At 41.5% G+C, this 22,992-nt stretch overlaps 1 protein-coding gene across 5 annotated transcripts in view; it reads left to right on the forward strand.

Annotated features, from left to right (window-relative positions):
* Window positions 1-22,992, forward strand: part of Ank3 (ankyrin 3) — a 300,411-nt gene that overhangs the window by 240,153 nt on the left and 37,266 nt on the right. For all 5 annotated transcript variants that reach the window (XM_051186874.1, XM_051186873.1, XM_051186875.1 and 2 more), the window contains 9 exons: window positions 1,244-1,398; window positions 13,420-13,631; window positions 15,021-15,228; window positions 16,421-16,517; window positions 16,952-17,180; window positions 17,709-17,834; window positions 18,506-18,628; window positions 19,064-19,090; window positions 20,282-20,363. In XM_051186874.1, coding sequence (XP_051042831.1) covers window positions 1,244-1,398; window positions 13,420-13,631; window positions 15,021-15,228; window positions 16,421-16,517; window positions 16,952-17,180; window positions 17,709-17,834; window positions 18,506-18,628; window positions 19,064-19,090; window positions 20,282-20,363 — 1,259 coding nt within the window. The remainder of the gene's footprint in view (window positions 1-1,243; window positions 1,399-13,419; window positions 13,632-15,020; window positions 15,229-16,420; window positions 16,518-16,951; window positions 17,181-17,708; window positions 17,835-18,505; window positions 18,629-19,063; window positions 19,091-20,281; window positions 20,364-22,992) is intronic.

A 22,992-nucleotide genomic window follows, 5' to 3' on the forward strand; every position in this document is an offset into this window, starting at 1 on the left:
TATGGGAAATTTATTAATAACACTATTAACACTGCTAGAAAGGCATTAAAAACTTTTTTAAAAAAGATTAAAGGCATTATAAAAATTTATAATGAACTCTGTCTCAAAAAACAAGCAAACAAAAAATTGTAATGATTTTGGCCAAAAGTAAAACCATGATATTCATCAGTCTCATTTTAACTGAATGCTTTTATAAGCATATTCATATTTTAATTGTGGTTTTGATCTTTATGACAACCTCTCCTTATGCTCTGCCTACCAACAGCTATATGTGTTGCTACCATGTGTATATATACAGCTGGGTTAAGACAGGTTATACCCAACCTCTCTCTAGAGAACAATGATACTGTCTATCAAGCATCACCCAAGAAAGCTGCACAATCCAACTACATGAACTGTGCGTGATTGTGGTCTGCTTACTTCCATCCATCATTTTATCCATAATCCTGTCAAACGTAACAAAATAATTTTCCATGACTTGATTGGTGATCTTCAATTTGCAGCCATTCCCCTTTATTCATTTGAGAAAGGACACTGTCAAATGCTAACGTCTTCCTGTGACAATTTCATGCTGATGTGTGCTCTTCGAGAATGTTCCAGTATCCCCAGATAGGTGGTAGTCAGGTCAGGCAATGAGGCTACCCGTCACCTATTCACAGATGCAACAACCACAGAAACCACAAAATCATGCCAACTGTTGGAGGGACTAGATTATGACAATGTCTGTTTTTTTGCTGAGAGGGAAGAAAAATAGAGAGATGATGTTCATAATTAGAGTGAATTTCTTTTTTAAAGAAATGACTGTGTCCTTTTAGCTCATTAACATCTCCTATTATATAATGTGCCTACCTATTATGTTTTTTATTTTTTAAAAAATGGACCAGCTTTCATTTTTTATGGCCTATTTTAATCACGTTTAATTCCTTCACTCAAATTGTCTATTTACATATGTTTAATCCCCCACTCCATTCAATTTGATGCCTGACGTACAGTAGGCCTTCAAGAACTGTTTGTGAATGAATGATGGCATGTTATTGGGCTTGGAATATTATTTAATTAGCAACGATTCTGCAGCTTTGAGACCATTCCCAACCCAAATGGCACCTCCGATTTCCAACTCAGTACGGTTAATGACACTTTTTTTTTTAAATAAATAAATAAATAAATAAATAAATAAAAATAAAAATTCTACTACAGATGTGTTTAATTTGATACAAAAATCATGTGGCTTTTTGTTTTCTAGCCCCGTCATAGTGGAAATTCCTCATTTTGGGTCCATGAGAGGAAAGGAGCGGGAACTAATTGTTCTTCGGAGTGAAAATGGTGAGACCTGGAAGGAGCATCAATTTGACAGCAAAAACGAAGACCTCACGGAGCTGCTGAATGGCATGGATGAAGGTAATGATGCCCTCGATTCCGTGGGTGTGGACAGGGCAGAAACCAAGGGGCTGTGTCGAGTGCCTGAAGGGCTGCTTGAACATCGCATGATGCAGAATGCAGGGTCTTCAGCCTCTACTGCTCTTCCCTGTGCCTAAGGCAAGACTTTATGCTGACTCTACTACACTCCCAGTACCACCACAGTTCATATGGACAAATATATTCATTGTTCTTTAGTTCTTTTGATCAAATTTATTAGTCTTTTCAAGACCTAAGAAGACCTTTTTAGTTAAAAGAGTAACATGAAGGGGGAAAAAATATCCAATAGGAGTATAAAATGTTTGCCTACAGCATGAGCAATTACAATATATTTTTGGAATTTTTGTTCCATTTCCTCTTATTTCAACATCTTTTGTGAGGTTTTGTTTGTTTGTTTGTTTGTTTGTTTTCTGTCTCTTGAGCCATAATGGTTTTTTGGGGTTTTTTGTTTGTTTGTTTGTTTTGTTTGTTTGTTTTTTTAAAATGAGTGTCAAAACTTACTGGAGTTTGTGTGTTTTGATGTGTTATTCTTTGAGATAGTGAAGCTAGTATGTGGCCACAGGTCTCTTTCACGTGCATCCCTTCTTTGGGAAGTGTCTGGGGGCATTAAGATAGGATTTCATGTAGCCCAAGTAGTAGCAGATGACCATAAACACCTAATCCTCCTGCCTTTGCCTGTGTGCCACCCGTGCCTGGCTCACACACCTTCTTGAGGTTTTATGATGCTTAGAACTGTATCAAGTTTTCTTAGTAAGTGTTGGGTACCAATTGGCTTTAAGAGCACACATTTGCTGCAGTTTTCCTTGAGATGTGACACAAGAAAAGTTAGAGACCTACCTGGTTCATGAAATGGTGTTGTGGAAAGAAATCTCAGCTAACTGTGACAGCGACTTTACTTCCTAATTGGTGTAGATGCCACAGTTGTTTTATAGAACAGTGGAGATGTGTTTCATAAAATTAACATTGGCTCTTTTATTATTTCATTCACTGTGCTTAGATCTCATCTACTGTGGCCTCTTGTGGGCTCAGACTATGGACCATGGAGGTAGACAGATTTGAGGTATTTAAAGAATGATTGAACAAGTCCCTGAACCCCCCCCCCCTGTGTACACAGAAATGGAAGCTGTTGTCTTTATTTTTATAGGGCTACCTTTAAGATGAATAAATAATTATGTGAAACTCTTAGGAAATATAATCCCTAAGCTTTTAATAAATATCAGTTGTTGTTACCACTTGTTTTCAAATGCATGTCCTAGGAGAAAGAAGATAAGTAGAAAATTCTAAAAACATTTAGATTTGGTCCAGATGAGATTTGGCCAAGATTAAGTCCAGAATAGTCCTTGTAAGTCAGTGATATGTTCAATGAGTGTAGATGACCCAAGGTGTGTGCAAATGCTGCTAGGCAGATAGACTTTCTTAACTACATTTTTAAAGACCAGGTAAAACTTTGGTTCCATTTTACATGATGAAAAGGAAATGTAGCTACTTCCACATTGAAAGAGTGAAGCTCTAGAGCCCATTAGAGCAGGATGTTGAGATTTAAAGTTTTGGTCATGTATTAAATACAATAGTTAACAAGAGGGAACATAACACATTTATAACTGTGGCTCACTTGTCGGTTCATCTGATTTCATACTGTCCTCAGAATGTTCATATACCCACAGCCACCCAGGGAGGGGAAGGGGAGCCTGGCAGAACTCATCCAACTCATCCAAACTCTCCTGAGGGGCAATGCACCTTCGTTAAATGGCAGGGTCCTGGCATGAGTCAGATCCCCTGGTAAAAGAGGAGTACCCTCAGGGTCCCATGCTCATGTGTCAAAAGCATAACTTCAATCTGTGTTCCTCCCACTTCTTGTCAGACAGTTGTTAGTGAGATAAAAAGCAATGCATGAAACAGAGCAATCACTCCAGATTTCCTTAAAGAATGAAATCAATCCCACTGTCACTGTATTCAACCAGTTTGTCTAGCCATCATAGGACATCATCAATGGCCTACATTGTCTATGTATGGCCAGTGACACCCCTATGCTAACACATGCTTACTGGAAAGGTCTCCTTTTACTATGCTCTCCTTCATAAGTGCTCTCTATGTATTATATTAGTCTATATTCAGATAACCAGTCTTCCTCCATGTGATTGTCTAAAATATTAATCCCCATGTGTTTAATACCATCTCAGTCAACATTCCAGTCTCCAGTTTTTACTAAGCAAGGCAGTTGTGGGTGTGGGGGAGGCTCAGTGGATGAGGTCCTTGGCATACAATTATTAGGGCCAGTGTTTGGATCCCTAGAGCCCCCTAAAAGCTGCCCAGCCCTGGCAGCTGCCTGCCTTCCCAGCACTCAAGAGGTAAAGATAGAGAGTCCAAGAGGTAAACTGGCTAGCCAGACTAGCCAGAAATGGCTAGCTCCATATTTAGCAAGAAACCCTCCTTCAAGAAAGGCTTCCTGCGAGGAAGATGCCTGACCTCAGTCTCAGGTCTCTACATGCACAAACCAGGCAAACACATACATGTGCCAAAAGAAAAATAAGAGAGTTGTAAAGATCAGAGAGGCTTTATTGTTTTAACATATGCAATTTTCCCATGCATACTAAAGTTAATTGATTGCTAGAACAACTTCAAGGAACCACAGGCCCGAGTAGGTGGATAATTTTCCCAGTGTGATATTGATGTTGGCATCATGATCCGTGGAGGTCACTGAAGCCAGAGTTCCCATCCTGGCCTCACCAGTCACTGACACGTGGATGTAAGCAGTCTCTTTAACATTCATCTAAATGCACCTTGTAAGGACGCCTTATGGGTAACTCCCAGGCAGCTGATGAGCTGGTATGTGTAGAGTTCTTACAGAAATGCCTGCTGCACAGGACACTCACTCACATGACTGTGTTCAGCATCCTAGCCACCACATGTACATAGATGACTGCAGTCTGACACATGCCTAAGAACAAAGGGGCATTTTCCCCCTATTTGTTCAACGCTACCATTTATTTGCAGGTCAAGTTTCTGCCTGTATGAGTTCTATCTTCCTAGTGAACACTATTTCCAGATACACAGACCAGGTCAAGCACTTCCACTACCCAGTCAAGCAGTGATAAACAGATGTATATTTCCAAACCCTGGCCTCTTCTACACTCAGTTGCCTTGTACTATATACATTCACCTCTGTATGTTCTCACATGAAGCATGTTCATGGTGGTGGTTGCTATGAATTCTTGTCCTGAGAGGACATGTGTCCGTGTCCATCCCAGTCAAGGCCTTTGGGTGTGCAACTCTGTCACTATATACCTTATCGCCTTGAGACAGGGTCTCTCACTGGCCCCGGAGCTTTCCCCTTTTCCTCTAGGCTGAGTGACCAGCTCCCCTCCTGTCTCCACCTCCATCCCCCACCTCCTGACTTCAATACTGGGGTTACATAGGCATGCTTGGCCATGCCAAGCTTTGCAAGTGGGTACTAGGGATCCAAACTCAGGTGGTCATGCTTGCACTGAAGCGCCTTCCCTAGCCCCTTTTGCTATTCCTGTTAAGCAAGTCAGAACATCAGTGGTGATGTTGATTAAGCAGGCATGTTAGCCAAGCTGCTAGGATGACAAGGTGCTTGCCTGGGTGTGGAGAGCCTGTCCTCACCAACTCTAGTTTCAGGTGGCAGAAGCAGTTTTTATCTCTGGCAGTAGACAGAGATCTTATCTGTATCTCCACAGAGGGAAAGATGCTGCAGGTGGGTAAACAAAATTCACAGTCACACAACCCCATCACCAAGCTGTGCACCAAACTGAGCCCTTGCTGTCAGTTTAATGAAAACCTTAATTTAAACTCAGTGCCTCCAAAGTCAGGTCCTAAGAGCTTTTTGTAGTAGTGTCAAACCTGGGAGCATGCCTGGAAGGGTCCTGCCTCCTCAGCAGTCCCTAACTTGCAAATAAAAGCGCTTGAGAAATGGTTTATCTCCCAGAGTCCTCTGCAGTAGCCAGTGGATGATGCAAGTGGCTGATAAATATGAAAATGTGGCACAAACGTAACCCACACTAGGTAGAAGAATACACCCACTTCTAAATATATTTGTGTCAACAGTATATTAGAAGTAAATTCCAGATTCAAAGTTGGCACTTGGGTTCAATGCACTTTCACTTTATCAAGCTTGAGACAAATGGTAATTCTAAAAGTGCCAAGTCATTGTTGAGCAGGGAGGATGAATATGGAGCTTTACATTGTGTGCCTGGTACACAGCACCATCTGCTGGAATCCTCTGGTAATAACAGTTGAAAGTTTTTCCAAAGTTTCCAAACTCAAGACTGTATTTGAAGCTCCCAATAAATACAGTTAACTTCAAAACAAATCACGACAAAACGTTTATGTATTTCTATTTGTTTCCACAAACTAGAATTTTAAATCAACTGAATGAAGACTGCTGCATAGCAAAAGGGAAGGAAAAATGCTTCAACATAGCCTCTGAAACCAAACACTTAGGAAATGAAAATTGAACCAAAGCAAACTGGCATTAATAATTCCCACTCTCATATGGTCTGTGTATTTGGATTTGCCAGCAAGTAGATGTTATGACCATCAGTGGGTCCAAGTAATGACCTCATATTTGTCCCTCCATGCATCACCATTAGCCAGCACTTTCAGTGTGGCATGCCTGCACAGGCCAGTGTGCCCAGAACAGCAGGTCTAAGCTGGAACTCTGGATGTGGTGTAGATGGGCACCTTGTGGATGGTGTTTAATTTCAAGGCATTTTCCATTGTCCAGTTTCAAGACAGGATTGAATTGATTTTTCTCCAGAAGTGTAGTGGTTACCATGTAAATATTTGAAGAGAGGCAAGAGGGGATAATTTTCCCAAAAGCATTGTTTCTATCTTCACAAATAGCTAAGTAGGCTGAGCAGAGCATTTAACTGAGCAAAAATTAAACCCCCGCTCAGAAATGGTCAGGTAGAGGTATCTGTCTTTCTTTCCTTAGACTTTGCACTCACACCAATCAGGCCACACTCACACCAACCAGAGTCATACTCTCTGAAAATATTTACATTACAATTCATAACAGTAACAAAATTACAGTTACAAAGTAACAACAAAATAATTTTATTTATGGGTGGGAGTTGCCACAACCTGAGGAACTGTATTAAAGGGTAGGGGCATTAGGAAGGGTATGCTAGGGACTCCATGGGTCTGAGAGTGATGCAGGCTTCACATTTATGGTATGGATCACCTTCTGGACATTTTCTTTGTGCAAGGAAGGAAATCTAAGCAAAGATTCTTGCTTATACATTCCTGCTTCTCTGTTCTAATTAATAGGCCATTTAAAAATCTCAAGGTATATAAATTCATTCCCCACCCCCAAAAGATACTGGTATCAGATTTTATTACTTGTTGTATGGTCATCTGACTCACTTAATGGATTTTTTTTTATATCTGGAATACAAAACTGTGAGAGAAGGTATATAATCTCATGAGTATACCTTCTCTCACAGAAGTGTATATATCCTCCCTTAGGCCATCCTCTATACAGTAGCTCAAATTATAAACATATGGCCAGAACAGACTTCACTGGGGATTAACAACTAGGAAGACTAAAGTCACTTTTTTCACACATGAACTTTTTAAAAGTTTTTTAAAAAATCTTTTAAAATTTTTGTGTGACTGTGGGCATGTCTGTGGATACCAGAGGACAACTTTCAGGAGTTGATTCTTGTAAATGGAGGTTTCTCTCCTACTTGCCAGTTCCCAACTAACCAGTCTGAGGCTTAATGTCAATTATAATTGTTTGGCCAATGGTTCAGGCATATTATTGACTAGCTCTCATAATCAAATTAACCCATTTCTATTAGTTTATATTTTACTATGAAGCTTGTGGCTTGTTTCGCATCTTGCTTCTCCAGACTCTGCCTTCTTTTTCCCTGTATCTTTGCTTGGACTTCCCACTTGGCTTGATTCTAACTGTTGGCCAAATCAGCTTCTTTATTAACCAATGGTAATAATATATGTTGACAGCATAGAGAAGGGCATCCCACATCAGGTTCTGTTCTTACCCGATGGGTCCCCATGGACCTAACGTGTCACTGGACTTGTAGGGCAATCACTTGCACCCACTAATAAGCCATCTCACTGGCCCTAACATGTAACTCTTTATAAAAACTATTAAAAGAGCACAGAACAGCTACTTCCTGCTACCTGTATTTTAATGTGTGATCTGATGTCTTGCAGGTTCTCCAGAGGGGAAATTGTTATTACTTCTGTCATTGTCGATTGAATTCCTTGTTTCTTGGTTACTTTTATTGCACACCAGCTTTGGAATCAAAAGCGTTGATTGAGAGAAGCTCCCCTAGATAGTGGTTGTGGCTCCAAGTTGAAGCCAAGCATTGAGAATTTGTGTGACCCCCACTCCTCCTCCCCACAGCTGGGTCTTTGGTACCCTATTTCCTTTTTCTTTTTTAATATAATATCTTAATTAATTCTTTGAGAATTTCATATAGTTCCTCCTATATCTGCCTCTTACATTCCTATCCCCTAACTTGATGCCTTTTTTTTCCCCCTTTCTTCAAACAATTCACTGAGAAGTTACCCATTTTCAAACATTCAGCTACATCATTTTACTGTTGTTTCAGCTCCTTTTTAAAGAAAAGTCTATAGCAGAATGTAGTCTTATTATGCATGTAGCAGCCCATAAATATTCATCAAGTATTTTGTTTTTGTAAGTTTTATTGGGGGGGGGCTCCCAGAAGAGGGCATTGGATACTATGCAGCTAGGGTTACAGGTGGTTGGGAGACATCTAATGAGGGTTCTAGGAACAGCACCCAGGTCCTCTGCCAGAGCAGTGAATGCTCTTGACCACAGCCATCTCCCCAAGTCCCCTTCCTCCCTGTATTTTTCTTAATGTACATTGGTGTTTTACCATGGGTTTTGGGGCCACAGAAACTGGAGTTACAGACAGTTGTAAGCTACTGTGTGGGTGCTGGGAATTAAACCCAGATCCTGTGGATGAACAGCCAGTACCATCTCTCCAGCTCTACTGCATACATTTTGGGTACCATGTCTTCTAGTTTGCCTCTACCCTCTATCTCTTTCTACACATGTTCCGTGGGTAACGTGGTACATGGTTATGTAAAAACGTGGTCAGTCGGTTATTAGAAGAGTCATCTCATCCCACATAATGATGTATCAGACTTCTTTATTTCTTATCCTACTGCTGATGAGGGAAGATCATGGGCTAGGATCCCACAGTGACATCACTGCCTCCCCATGCTTGCTTCCCAGCCCCATCATTCACTCTCTTCTGCAGTATCTTAGCATCTATCAGCCTTCCTTTTAGTGGCTGCTCTTAATGATATGGTTCTTTCTCTAAACCACTCTATCACTAATTTTTGTTTGTTTGTTTGTTTTGGTTACAGCTTTTTGTTGCTTTTTGTTTTGTTTGCATTCCTCTTGGACTTACTTTGATTCTTGGGGGGACAAGTTGCACATTTTTTAAATACACAAACACAATATAACCTGGTTATGGGGAGACTTGGAAAGATCTTGTTTCTATTGTCTTCTCATACTGTACCCTGGAAATCTGAATACTCAAGGCTGTGTATGTTACCCTATTGAAAGGTGGTACCTAGAGGGGTCCTGAACATTTCCACCTGTCTGTGACAGTTCTCAAATCACTAAACCAGGTGTGTTCCTCTAAGTTGAGTGTTATCTGTTAATATGTATGTTGATAGTAAACCACTATGCAAATTTTAATGGGGCCCAAATATTTGATAAGAGTTTTAAAGTAGAGGGAACACACACAATGCAGGGCTGCCAAAGATGTCAGAAGCTGAAGGCCACTGACAACTGCTTCTGGAACCTTCTTTGCACATGGATTAGAAACCAGCCTCTTGTTTTGTGTGGTAGCTCAAGCTTATATTCTCAGCATGTGGAAGGAAGATCAGGAGCTCCAGGCTATTCTGAGTATATAGCAAGTTTGAGACCAGCCTGAGCTAATATGAGACCCTGTCTTGAGACAACAAACAGCTGGATGTGTTGGTGCACTCCTTTAACCTCCCTCCACCCCCAGCACTTGGGAAGTAGAGGCAGGTAGATCTCTGTGAATTCAAAGCCAGCTTGGTGGATAGTGAATTCCAGGACAGCCAGGACTATATAGACTCTGTCTCAAAAAAAAAAAAAAAAAAAAAAAAAAAAAAAAAAAAGGACAACAAAGGTATTCTTTCCATTAAGTACTTGTTTGCTGTATCTGAAATGTACACGCACACGTTGAACTTGGATGGTGTTAATGCCCACCAAAGATGATACGATAGATGTGTAACCAGGTGGCCTCCATTGCACAAAGTAGCATTCTTAGTTCTCAGAATGTGATACAGCAGTTTCTACATTAAATTCTTACCATGTACCCAACACACACAGACATACATGTATATATACACAGTATATGTGCATTGTTAACACTCTCCCAAAATATGCCTACTTCCCCAGTGGGTCCAGAATGCCCTGAAAATCTCATACTCTCAGTACAAACAGGTCATTCATAGCAGAATTAGGAAAATCTCACCTATTTGAATGTAATTTCGAGACAGTCTTCATGAACAGCTAAGCCACTTGGCAGGACAACCTATTGACAAATTGGTGGTGGAAGCAAAAGATACCCACTTAGTAGGTGATGATGTGACACAGGCATCCACACAGATTATCTGTACTTTCTCAGGTGGCTGCAGGTGTTATGAGCTCTGGGAATTCACTCTATTGCATAAGCTAAGCCATTGTGTTAGGAGACTTTTCCCCTCAGTTACAAACTCCTTTGCAGTGTTTTCCTGATTCCTTACTTAGTTTCTGTTCTGGGCAATGTTGCTTTATCTTCCTCCTCCAGTGTTGCAGTCGATGCCACCAATACAGACAAGAGCAAAGTTCCAATTCCATTTTCTGTCCAGGATGGGTCCAGTTTTTATTTCCCCTCATGGACATCTGGTTTGACCCTCCAACTCAGTGTTCAAGGATTGATCTGTAGAATTGATCTACCTGTACCTGTGCAATGACATATTCTGTCATTCTCTATTTTTTTTTTTTTTTTGGGTGGGGGATGAGTCCTGATTTCAGCCCTAGGCAAAATTGTCCTCAGGGATGGACAGTGAAATGTACAGAGAATGTGAGGCTCATAAGAATGGTAACCACTGGAAGATCGCTGTGGCCCACCCCCTGAAGTTTGGGAGTTGTTCCTTTATCCCTGTCCTCCCACTCCCTTCCTACCCTCACTCAGTAGCAACTCTTGTCCCTGTGATGTAACTACTGCTAAACTTGATGGGTCCTTCTACAACTTGCTCATAAAGATACATGAACATGTTCCAATGACATGCTTTTCCTAACGGGATTTATGCTTGGCACATGGCTCACATCTTCTCTCCTTGCTTGCTCTGTCTGTCACTTTTTAAGCTCCTCCCTTCCATGCTGTCTCTTCTAATACCACCTATTCCAGGCACTGTATTCAGATGAGACCCGCCTCCCTGCTCCAGTACTCTGGTCACCTCCAATTCCTCTCTGGGTTTTATTTCTCTCAGTTTAATTGTTTCTGCTGCATACACATCCCCACTCCCCATTCCCTCTGTTAGACTGTAATTTCCATGTAAGTGGTAACTTTAATTCCTGTGTGTGTGTACATGGCGGGCCTTCAGTAAATACTTTGTAGATGAGTGAATCTCAAGTTTACTGTGCACCCACAGGGCTGTGTGGAATGTGGGTGAGTTGCATGTACTATTGATGTGTATATGGCTGTCCAATGTTGATCTTTCAAGCAATGGAGCTTTGTATAAGCTTACAAAAAAAAATAAAAGTAGGATTTCTAGGTCCAAGTAATTTCATTTTGAATAGATGGTTCCCAATTCTCTTCAATTTTAATTTTATTTAGTATCTGGGGAGGATTGTGGGTGCTGAGGCACACATGGGGTATTCAAGGACAGCTTTCAGGAGGTGCTTCTCTTCTTTCTCTGTGGGTTCCTGGGATCAGACTCAGGCTCATCAGCAATGAAACATCTCAGAGGCCTTCAATGGCAGTCCCAGAAGATCATTGCCATTAACACCTAGCTATGATAATAGGAGTGTACACATTCTCTCATAATTTACTATTCTTCAAAATAGGTTGCTTAGTTTCAAGTGATGGAGAGGTGGATGGGGGAATCACTGTTGGTTTTTAATTATTTCCATGTAAAATGTAGAATTTGAACATTGTGTGTTTATTGATCATTTCCCAGCTTCAGGAAGTTGAGTGCTCCTAACATTTTTCTCTTGTCCCCTCCTGTGTCTCTTGTCAAGTCACAGCCTGTGCAAGCATTGAGCACATCAACCCTCATGTGAGCTGGGACTGTTAGCTTTTTTAATGTACCTCTTTCAAGTTGACTGTTTTTGTTTGTCATAGAAAGCACCACACTTTTATACATAAGATAGCCTCTTGGGTCAACAAGATGAGTCTATAGTTAAAGACACCTGCCACCTAGCCTGAGGACCGGAGTTTAATCCCCAGGACCCACAGTTGTCCTCTGACCTCCACATGTGTTCACTCACATATATAAGCACATATAAATAAATGAATGTAATTTAAAAATTGCCCCCAAACCAACAAGACCACACACACACACACACACACACACACACACACACACACACACACACAGTTTCGCTGTTAACACCTCTGGCTGTCCTGGAACTCTCTCTGTAGGCCAGGCTAGTCTTGAATTCACAGAGATCCATCCTCCTCTGCCTTCCCAGTGCTGGGATTAACAGTGTGCGCTACCACCACCTGACTTCCAGCAAGACTTTTTCCTAAAGGATTTAAATTTGTTGTGTGTGTGCAGGTATGTGTGTTATGCATGTAGGTACCCACAGAGGCCAGAAGAGGGTGCTGAACCTTCCAGACCTGGAGTTACAGGCAGTTGTGAGCTACCTAACATGGGCACTACGAACTAGACTGGGGTCCTCTAGAAGAGCAGGAAGCGCTTTTAACCAGAGAGACATCTTCATCACTACACCCCCCCCCCCAGCCTTTTACTAAAGCTCTGGATTTGCAGGAAGATTTACCCTAACCCCAAACTAGAAGTACACCACTACTGCCCACCAAGATCCCAGTATTTAGAGACATTTGTTCCTCCCAAGCAGAATTTATTACTAGTTGTACTGTATCTTTGCAGAGCTTGATATTTTATTATCCCTGTAGTCTACTCTACACATGTATATCTATATGTGTGTGTGTGTGTGTGTGTGTGTGTGTGTGTGTGTGTGTGTGTGTATGCCAAAGCTACTAAATAGAAAGATAGCAAACTATAAAGATTGGGAGTAGCAGTAGGCACAAAAGACAAATACTACTTGATCTTACAGGCATGGAAGGTAACAAAGTTGGTCTGAAGGCAGAATGGTGGGTAGAAGAGGCTGGGGAGAAGTGGGGAGAGGTTTAGCATTGGTATAAAGATACAGTAGCTAGGAGCAAAGTGTTCCGCTGTGGTAGCATTCAGGAAGGTGGGTGACCTTAATGACAGTGGTGTACTGTACATTTCCAAAAGCTACAAAGGTAACATTTGAGAAGATCACTGTATGTGAACTGATTCAAGGCATCACGTAGTATATCTGAGCTGAAATGTCTCATGGGACCTTGCAACTATGTTCAATGTACATGTTTTAGAGTATCTATACAGATTTTAAAAATTACCTTCCTGGGCTAGGGTAATTTTAAAAATTACCTTCCTGTTAGAGTGCTTATGAAGTATGCATGAAGCCCTGAGTTCGATCCTCAGTACCCCCAGAAAATTATGTTAATGCATGGCACACGTCTGTAATTTTAGCACTTGGGAGGTGGTGTTAGGAGAACCGGAAGGATTAGAAATTCAAGTTCATTACTGGCTATCTGGTGAGTCAGAGGCCAGCTTGGGCTGCATGAGACCTAGTGTCCAAAAATATTTTTAAAAATTGTTTTAAACACCAGTGGGTGTCAAGGTGCTTTGTGCAAAGGCCCCTGCTCATGGCTTCTCACCCTTTCTATCTTCCAGAACTTGACAGCCCAGAAGAGTTGGGGACGAAGCGCATCTGCAGAATCATCACAAAGGATTTCCCCCAGTATTTTGCTGTAGTTTCCCGGATTAAGCAGGAAAGCAACCAGATCGGTCCTGAGGGTGGGATTTTGAGCAGCACCACCGTGCCCCTGGTCCAGGCTTCTTTCCCAGAGGGTGCCTTAACCAAAAGGATCCGAGTGGGTCTCCAGGTACTGATCACAAAGCATTGACTTCCCACATCCTCTGTACATGTAGAGAACTCCTGAGCATGTCTGGCTCCAGAAGCCTTCCAGTAATTCATTCGTGACATTGATAATTAAACTGTTTGGGGGATGATTGACTTATCTCAAATGGAAAGTGTTTAAGTGTAGTCAGCTTACTGACTTGGTCAAACAAGGCTATGTATTTTTAGTAATGTTCCATTTAAAAGACTCAGTTGAAGCTGGGGAGGTGGCTCATTTGGTAACTGTTTTCTGGGTAAGCACGAAAACCATGAGTGTTGATCCCCAGTCCCATTTAAAAAGAGCCAGCTCTGGTAGCATGCACTGGGGATAGGGGAAGAGTGGAGATAGGAGGATCCCAGTGAGTCTTGACTGATAGCTCCAAATTCCTGGAAAGACCTTGTCTCGGAAAATAAGGCAGAGAGCACTTGGAGAAGGACACCTGATAACCTCTGCCCTCTGCATACAATTGATATGCGTCATCTCCATTGGTTTTGTTTAGAAGATACCCCTCCTCATTGTGGGTCTTTGGTCTCTATGTATACAGCAACATCTAGAGCTTGGTTTATAACATGTCACTGCTGCGTTGAAACTTGCAAGTGCTCATATTTGGGCTTAAGGAGTTCATAAATGCTGGGCTTCATCCAAATCAGTTTCCAATTGATTTGGTTTAGACAGCTGACTGGAAATTTTGTCAAAAAATGATCTTTCGTATATTCACTTATTTCAGTTGGTTTAGTCTTTAAGTCCTTGTTTTTCTTTATTGCAGAAGATAAACAGAAAATGATGAAATGATCACTTTTGTTGTTAATACAGTGATTAAAAGATGAACTGAACATCAGCTTTTCTTTGTGAGGCTAGACTTTCATTCCAAGTGGCTGTTGGGGGTTGGGGGTTGTAGGCAGTTGGTAAACACTCTGAGTTGCAAACCCTATGTGCTTTCACCTGACCCCCATGTTAAACCACTTCACCAGACTGCAGAGACTGGCTGACTAATCCTGTCACGGTTTCCTTTTTTTTGTCCAGGATGGTTTTGTGAGGCTCTTGGGCGCACACTGAACAGGGTTAACATACTGAGGTTGCCCCTTGTTTTCCTCCTCTTTGCTCTGAGATTTGGTTCCCTCCCCTCCCAGCAAACCAGCATGATGGGCTCCCCTGAGGAAATGGCTGCTGCCCACATTAGTTTCATTTCTCTGCCTTCCGGAAGCAGTGAGAAAAAGGGTAAAGACAGACATGGATTTCTTTTGTAAGGTGTCCTCCCACCATCCTCAATTAAAAACTACATCTTCTGACTTAAAAAAAAAAAAAAAAAAAAAAAAACAAATTTAGTCTACTTTTATTTAAACTTTTGTTTTTGTTTTCTTCCCCTGTTTGTAGGCTCAGCCTGTTCCGGAGGAGATTGTGAAAAAGATCCTTGGAAACAAAGCAACATTTAGCCCAATTGTCACTGTGGAACCAAGGAGGAGGAAATTCCATAAGCCAATCACCATGACCATTCCGGTGCCCCCACCCTCAGGAGAAGGCGTGTCCAATGGGTACAAGGGGGACACCACACCCAACCTTCGTCTCCTCTGTAGCATTACAGGTTTGCTTCCTTTTTGTAGTCAGTCCTATCTGTCTGCTGTGACTAAGTGCAGCGGTACAAAGAAAACAAGAGATAAGTCATAATATTTATTCTCTTCAGGCCCTTTCAAGGGGAAGAATTTCCACCAGAAACTGAGCTACCAGTATCTTTAAACTTCAAGGTTGTTTCCTGATATTAGTGTGTTAGTAATCAAGCACTTTCAGTATTGTTGAGGTGCTATTGACTCAACTGGAGTGCTTAGGGAATTTCTTGGCAACCATGATAGAGGTAGTCAACCCAGCAGCATCTTTTGGACAAGGGAAATGAGCCCTGGGAGAAGATCTTCCAAGGCCTTAATGGGAGGTATTGAGGATACCATTGGTGTCACCCAGCTGTGCTCATCAGTGCCACCTAAGCCTTAGAACACATTCTAAATACCTAATATTCAAGCACAAAAGATGGCTAGCCTGTAAAGGCATATGCAGACAAGCCTGACAACCTGTGTTCAATACCTAGAGCCCACATAGTAGTAGAATTGAATCTAACAAGTTCTGACCTACACACACACACACACACACACACACACACACACACACACACTCAAGTCAAAGATGAACAAAGTAAAGGTTTTGTCTTATTCATTGATGTCCAATTCTTCCTTCTACCTAGGAAAAGTGATATTTCAGCCATGGACAAAATGAGCAGCTTCCTAAACTTTAATTTTCCACCCCACTTTAAAAAAATAAAACCTATTTGAGAGGGTAGGAAGATGGCTCAGTGACTGCCATGTAAGTGTGATCCACAGGACCCACTTGTCTGTGACTGCAGCACAGGGTGTGGTGAGAAAGGCAGGCAGATCTATCTCTGAGCTCACAGGCAGACCAGTCTAGTTGACACATGAGGACATTCATGCACCCACACCCATATGCATATACATTAGTGTGCACACACATTCCTGAAACTACTCTTTGCAGTGACAAATTACCCCAAGTTTAAACTACTCCTTGTGATTAGAGAGAGAGAGAAAATATGTATTTGTGAATTCCCTGTTAGCAGGTAAGACGATGAAGGGGAGCGGAGTCAGTCACCTTTGCAGAACAGCAGAAGCTGTAGCAGGCCTCTTTCTCAGGGGCTGCCGGAAGAACAGCCAGATGGGTAGTTAGTGTGCAGGGAGAACTTCTTGCTAAAGTCACTTTGTCTGTGCTGTTCCCAGGGGGCACCTCGCCAGCTCAATGGGAGGATATCACAGGAACCACCCCTCTGACCTTCATAAAGGAGTGTGTGTCTTTTACAACCAATGTTTCAGCCAGGTATGGATGTGAAAATCACAGATTTCATGTTCTTACCCTTTGGGGGAAGTAAAAAGTGTTGCTGTCAATACAATATAATTACTTCTAAATTTATGGGGAAGGAGAGGAGACCTTTAATGTTATTTTTTTAAGGAAAATTATTATTGAGGAATAAACTGCTTTTTGCTTGATAGAGAGTAAATATCTTTGTCATTTAAATAAAAAAGTTCATAATGCTTGATTTGGGATCTGATTTTTCTTTTCATTGTATTTCATAATTCAATTGTTTTGCATCATCGGGGGGTCATACCCCCAGCCCCTGATTTTCTTCATTGTAGTTATTTGGGGTTTATTTTAGGGGTTTGTTTGTTTGTTTGTTTGTTTTTTGGGTTTTTTTTTTTTTGTTATTATTGGGTTTTGTTTCATTTTCGCACTTTGTGTTTTGTTTTTCTCAGATTTTGGCTGGCAGACTGCCACCAGGTTTTAGAAACCGTAGGGCTGGCCTCACAACTGTACAGAGAGTTGATATGTGTCCCCTACATGGCCAAGTTTGTTGTTTTTGCCAAAACAAATGACCCAGTGGAATCCTCCCTGCGATGCTTCTGCATGACAGACGACAGGGTGGACAAAACCTTGGAGCAGCAGGAGAACTTCGAGGAGGTTGCCAGAAGCAAAGATATTGAGGTACCGGACACCTCAGATATTGAGTGTCTGTTGCTGCATTCCCCAGATGTGGGCTCCTTTGGGAGCCATAGCTTTAAAATGGGTTACTCCTTCCTTATATTAGTGCTTTGAGTTCACCTCAGCTGGTTAAGATAGAATGCTAATGAGTCTAAACTACCCTCCGTTGTCCTGTGTGTGTGTGTGTGTGTGTGTGGTCACTCTCCACACACAGTACCATGTGAGTATCGGGCAGCCAAAAGTAACAGATCTCAGTTTACATAAAGAAATGATGGCAGGAATTTTCTCTGACATGTTTAAAACTGTTGGAAGAGAAATACAATTCTGTTGTACACCTGTGTGTAATAGCTACTAATTACGGCTGTTGGAGTGTAATCACCTAGACATAGTTTTAAAGCAAACAACTCCACAGAAGTAATTTTCTCATCATGATGTGATTATGTAAGTCTTTGAATGTTATTTCACTTAAAACTCTCAAAATTATTTTAGGTCAAGTTAACATTAAATTGTGTGTTTCTTTTACTTTGGAAGGTTCTGGAAGGAAAGCCCATATTCGTTGATTGCTATGGAAACTTGGCCCCTCTTACCAAAGGAGCTCAGCAGCTTGTTTTCAACTTCTATTCTTTCAAAGAAAACAGACTTCCATTTTCAATCAAGGTATATCGACTCTGCAATTATTTTTAAAGTTCCAAGAAAATAAACTTGTTTTTTAATGGTTTATTTAGTTTGAATTATCCCACCAAATGTGACTTAAGAACAAGGCTGTTCTAGTTCTTCCAGGGTGAATTTTCAAGTTAGTAAAACTTTATTATTGGTAAATGAACATACACACACACATATGGAATTCAGTATAGTGGTGTACACCTTTTATCCCAACACTCGAGGAGATAGGCAGGTGGATCTTTGTGAGTCTGCTAGCCTGCTCTACATAGTGAACTCCAGGCCAAACCAAGTCTAGAAGTGTTTGTAAAATGAAACTACTTAGAGCAGAATGGAGCATATTTAAGTAACTCTGATTTGTGTTTCCACAGAGGTTCGGGCAAGGTCAGGGGGCTTCTCCATTTGCTATTTCGTGTTTCAAGCCCTGAATCTTTAAATTTAGTAGGAAGACAGATAATACTCATGGCCCAGAATGGCTTGTCACATGAGACAAGTGGGTGGCCATTCTATTGTTTAAGCCAGGAGCTGAGACTCTGGTACTTTGCCAGGTTCATTCTGGGTTACCATCCTTTCCCTCTCTGTGCTTTTGATACAACAAACATATCTCACCCTTACACAGATAAGAATCAGTCTCTTTGTGTAATCATCAGTTACTCAAATTCTTCTAGATTCGAGACACCAGCCAAGAGCCCTGTGGCCGCCTGTCTTTCCTGAAAGAGCAGAAGACAACAAAGGGATTACCCCAAACAGCTGTTTGCAACTTAAATATTACTCTACCTGCACATAAAAAGGTATCTTTTAAAACTGGTTTATTTCCACATACCCCACCCCTGGTCTTGAGGCAGCAGGCCCGTGGTATGTCACTAAGGAATGCTTTGTGTCATAGGGAAAGCTCCCCCGAAACTCTAGTTGTGTTAGTCTGTGTGTGTAGATGACGTCTTGTTACTGTGGTGTCCTGTTCTTACAAGTCTGTATGACAGAGTCCTCTGCTGATTGCTTCCGCTGGTAGTTTGTAGCTCTTTATGCTTCCAATGACTGTGTGTGTTAATCTGCCATGGTTGTATGGTCCGTGATACTGTTTTTACTGCCTTCCTTTGATTTGATTTGCTTTCTAAACCAGCTTGCCTTGTGTGCTCCCTACTCAGTCCTTTTCATATCCTGACACTCTTTTCCCTGCTGTCCATTATAATATTCCTTGTCTCTGCAATGCATCTTGGGACCAAAAGGAGACAGAGTCAGATCAAGATGATGAGGTAATATGAACACTTCTGCTTTTATTCTATCCGAGGTAGAATAGATATTGGATATGTGTGAAAAGCTTGCAGCGGGGCTCAAGTGTGGGAACAGTCTAAATGCTATTGTCCGTCTTAGCCTATGTTAGGTTGAGTTAGCTATTTTCCTTTAAAGTGGCTCACTCTTCCCATGAACATAGGCATGCTTCAGTGTATTCTGCAAAAGCAACAAACTAGTTAATGACAAACCTGGAGTCATTTAAGCATCTCTCAACATGACAGATTGCCATGCATAAGCTTAATATCAAGTTTCACAGGTGTATTTTACTACCCACTGCTGGCTGGCTACCTGCTGTGTTCTCACTTCCAATTCAAGACGTTGATTATTATATGGAACTGTGTTGTAAATCAACTATGTTTTATGTAATGTAATTTCTCACCAACTGCTGATAGATGTTTGCCATTCCAGCTAAGGACTTTATCTTGGCCATTTAAAAAAAGATTTTCCTTTTTATTTATGTGTATATGTGTTTCTGTGTGGGTGTGTACACATGAATTCAGTGCCCTGGGGGTCAGGAGAGAACATGAGGTCCCCAGGAGATTGTGAGCTTCCTCATGTGGGTGCAGGGACCAAAACTCGAGTCCTTTGCAAGAGCAGTATCCACACTTAACCCCCTGCCCCATGTAACCAGCCCTATCTTGGCTTTTTTTTAAGAGTGCCATTGTTTAGCTTTGCAAGAGCTTCTCCTATGTTATCTTCATGCATTTCTGTAAGACTTTAGGAACCCACAGTAATTGTCAATAGCAATGGCCGCTCGAATTGCACCATTGATGAGGCCATCCACCTGTTTGTAATCTCATCTCTACTATGAACCCACAGTGGATCCTGGGACGATACTTTCTGTATCATTTCTCCTTGAAAGTGCTCATGTAGCAAGTGTATTTTGTGACCTGTGTACTTTCAGCATACTGAACTGGTGAAAAATTCACCGCTCAACCTTTCTGGTTCCCTTTGGTCTGCTGTGTGGGTACAACTTCAAAAGCCTGCTACATCATGGTTTATGTTGAGAGTTGAGGGCAGGGGTCATAGACTCCCAAGGGGGAAATAATGCCTAAGGGTGGACAGGAAATGGCTGTCCCATCCAGTGAAATGTTTCAGCATGTAAAGGTGTCCCAGGGAAGGTGGAAATGGTTTCTTCTCTTCTTTTTCAGGCTGAGAAAGCGGACAGACGTCAGAGCTTTGCATCTTTAGCTTTACGTAAGCGCTACAGCTACTTGACTGAGCCTGGCATGAGTGAGTCTCCTCTAACACATTCACTAAACTATGTCAATTTTTAGAAGAAGAGACATTTTTTCTATACACACTAAATTTTGATGTCATTTGGAAAACAGATAACCCAAAACAATTGCCTACAGGGTCAATTTCATATACAGGGTCAATTTCATAACCATTTTATGAAATTTAATGTCCCATACCTTTTTGAAGGCATAAATACAGATACCCCAGGTCATAGCTAAAAATGATTTGTTCTTGAAGCTAGTAACTAATTGTTTTACTTATAAGCTGTTTTTCTTTTCCTTTTAAAGTCTTGATTTTTCTTTGATAATTGTTAACATGCTCACAGATAAGTGCCCATGTTCCTTTAAATTTGTGCTCAAAGGGGAAAGTGTATATTTACTTCTGCATATTTGTGGTGGCATAGGGGATGGCTAGGTCACTTTGTCATCTCAATTCTCATAATAGAACTAGACTGTAGCATAGTGCTTCTAGTTCTTTTCCCTTTGTTACATTCATATACTCTCTTCTGGGGTTAGTACTAGTCATCTCTGGACTTTTTATCCAATCTCTTTATCTTCAGTCATGATCTCATTTCTAAGGCTGTTCATGGACTAGGCTGGGAAAGTGTGTGCTCTGGTTCTAGTAGTTGTTTGAGTTTACTCATAACTGCCTCACAAGATGGTTAAGTTTATTTGGTCATATTCTGTCTTTCTCTGCTGACTACCTTTTCTTCCCTCGTGGTTGCAATGCTCATATCCCATGGTCACCATAGCCCTAGAGTTAGCCCCAGCCCCAAGGGGACCTGTGAGTACAGAATGCAGTGCCCTGTTTGGTTAACACAGGGTCCTGCCACCACGGTAACTGGTGGAAAGCTGTAGCTTAAAGAAAATTTACATGACAATGCTTTGTCCTTGATTCCTAGCTATTCACACATGGGTTCCCAGAGACTTGGAGATGTCACAATTTAAAGCCACAGTCTTGTTGCCCCCACCTCTTCTGAGGTCAGTGGGCCACATACATATGGCACATGAGCTGGACATGGCCCATCTGACTCTAACTCCATTAGGAAAGTTTTGTGTTCGGATTCCAGATGTAGAATGCAAGAGGAATGCAGGGGACAAGGCTACCACATTCTTGAATACTCCCCTCAGACCTGACTTTTCTCCATCAGTAGACACAGCACTGTCAGAACCAGAAGTCTGAAACTAATTATTGTTGTGACACAACAGGGTAGTAGGACATGCCTGAGGCTATTTGGTTTTTCTGTCAAGTTAATTAGGTGTAACTCTGGGGTGTTATTTCTCTTTCGAAGCCCTAAGGTATCATCATTCTTAGGCTTGTTGGGACAGCTACTTTATGTGAGAGACAGGATGACCCAGGTAGATTTCCCTTAGTCTATCTTCAAGGTGTTAGTTGTCTGAAATCTAAGGCTGAGTGAGTTTTCCTTGCATATAAAAGTGTAGCTGTTTGGTTGGTGTTGGATCTATTCAGTGTAGCTGTTTGGTTGGTGTTGGATCTATTCAGTGTAGCTGTTTGGTTGGTGTTGGATCTATTCAGCTTGTCATTGATTTTTGGCAGAAGGGAATGGTTTTAGTCTGTTATATCACATGGCACACAGGAATGTTCAACAGAAGAATGAGAAGGGTCTAAGAACAAAAGGGAACTGTCCCAAGCCACTGAAGGTGTTAGGCTCTAAATAAGTTATACGTTCCCCTATCCCTATGGCCCAGGGTGTTTGTTGTTAACTGCCTGATGTCCAGACTTGGTCATGCTCATTCACAAAGGGAGTCCTGAACTTGTAATTTGGTGGTTCCTTTCAAAGTTAGAAATCATAGATGTACTTCAAGAGACATCTTGTGAAGGGCTGGAGAGATGCCTCAGTGGTTAAGAGTGCTTACTACTCTTGCAGAGAACCTGAGTTCAGTTCTTAGGACTCACACGATAGCCTGTAACTCCAGCTCCAGGGGGACCCAACATCCTCTTCTGGCTTCCACAGCACCTACATTCATTGAAGAAAACAACAAAAACATAAACAAAACAAACAAAAAAAAAAACAACAACAAAAACTTTTCTTAATTAAACCAAACAGTATAGACCCTTTCCCAGTTTTGGGTAGCACACACTGAGCCCAAACTATTGAATCAAGCCATGAGTCTAAAGTATGGCCTTTCTCATAGGTTAAACACTAGGATTGTTACTAATGACCAGACGGAGTCATGCCTGTGTGAGGTTCCCTTAGCTCTTCCGCTTTAGTAAGGCTACTACATAGCACTAGAAAAAGGCTTGTTCTAAATATCTGCCTTTAAATGTATACTAGGAATGGAACTCCTTACCCTCGCCAGAGGATTTCTAATTCACTGAGAGGATTGTGGCCTGGGCACAGTTCAAGGAAAAGGTTCTCATGTCCTCCATACGTCTTGGTGTGACTGTGAACTGTTGCCTTTTTGAACCAAGACTGTACTCCTCTCTGGGATGGGACATTAGTCCTTGGCAGACATTCCAAACCTGTGACCAGCTGGCTTTGCTTAAGAGTTTCGGAAGTAGAGAAGGCTAAGCTTGCATTTGCTGTCCCCAGTGTGTACCTATCTTATATGTGAGTTTCTTACCTGTTTTGGGAAGAATGTTGGTATTATTAGACCCATCT

The sequence above is a fragment of the Phodopus roborovskii genome, unplaced genomic scaffold, assembly GCF_943737965.1.
Source record: "Phodopus roborovskii unplaced genomic scaffold, PHOROB, whole genome shotgun sequence".
NCBI classification, from domain to species: domain Eukaryota; kingdom Metazoa; phylum Chordata; class Mammalia; order Rodentia; family Cricetidae; genus Phodopus; species Phodopus roborovskii.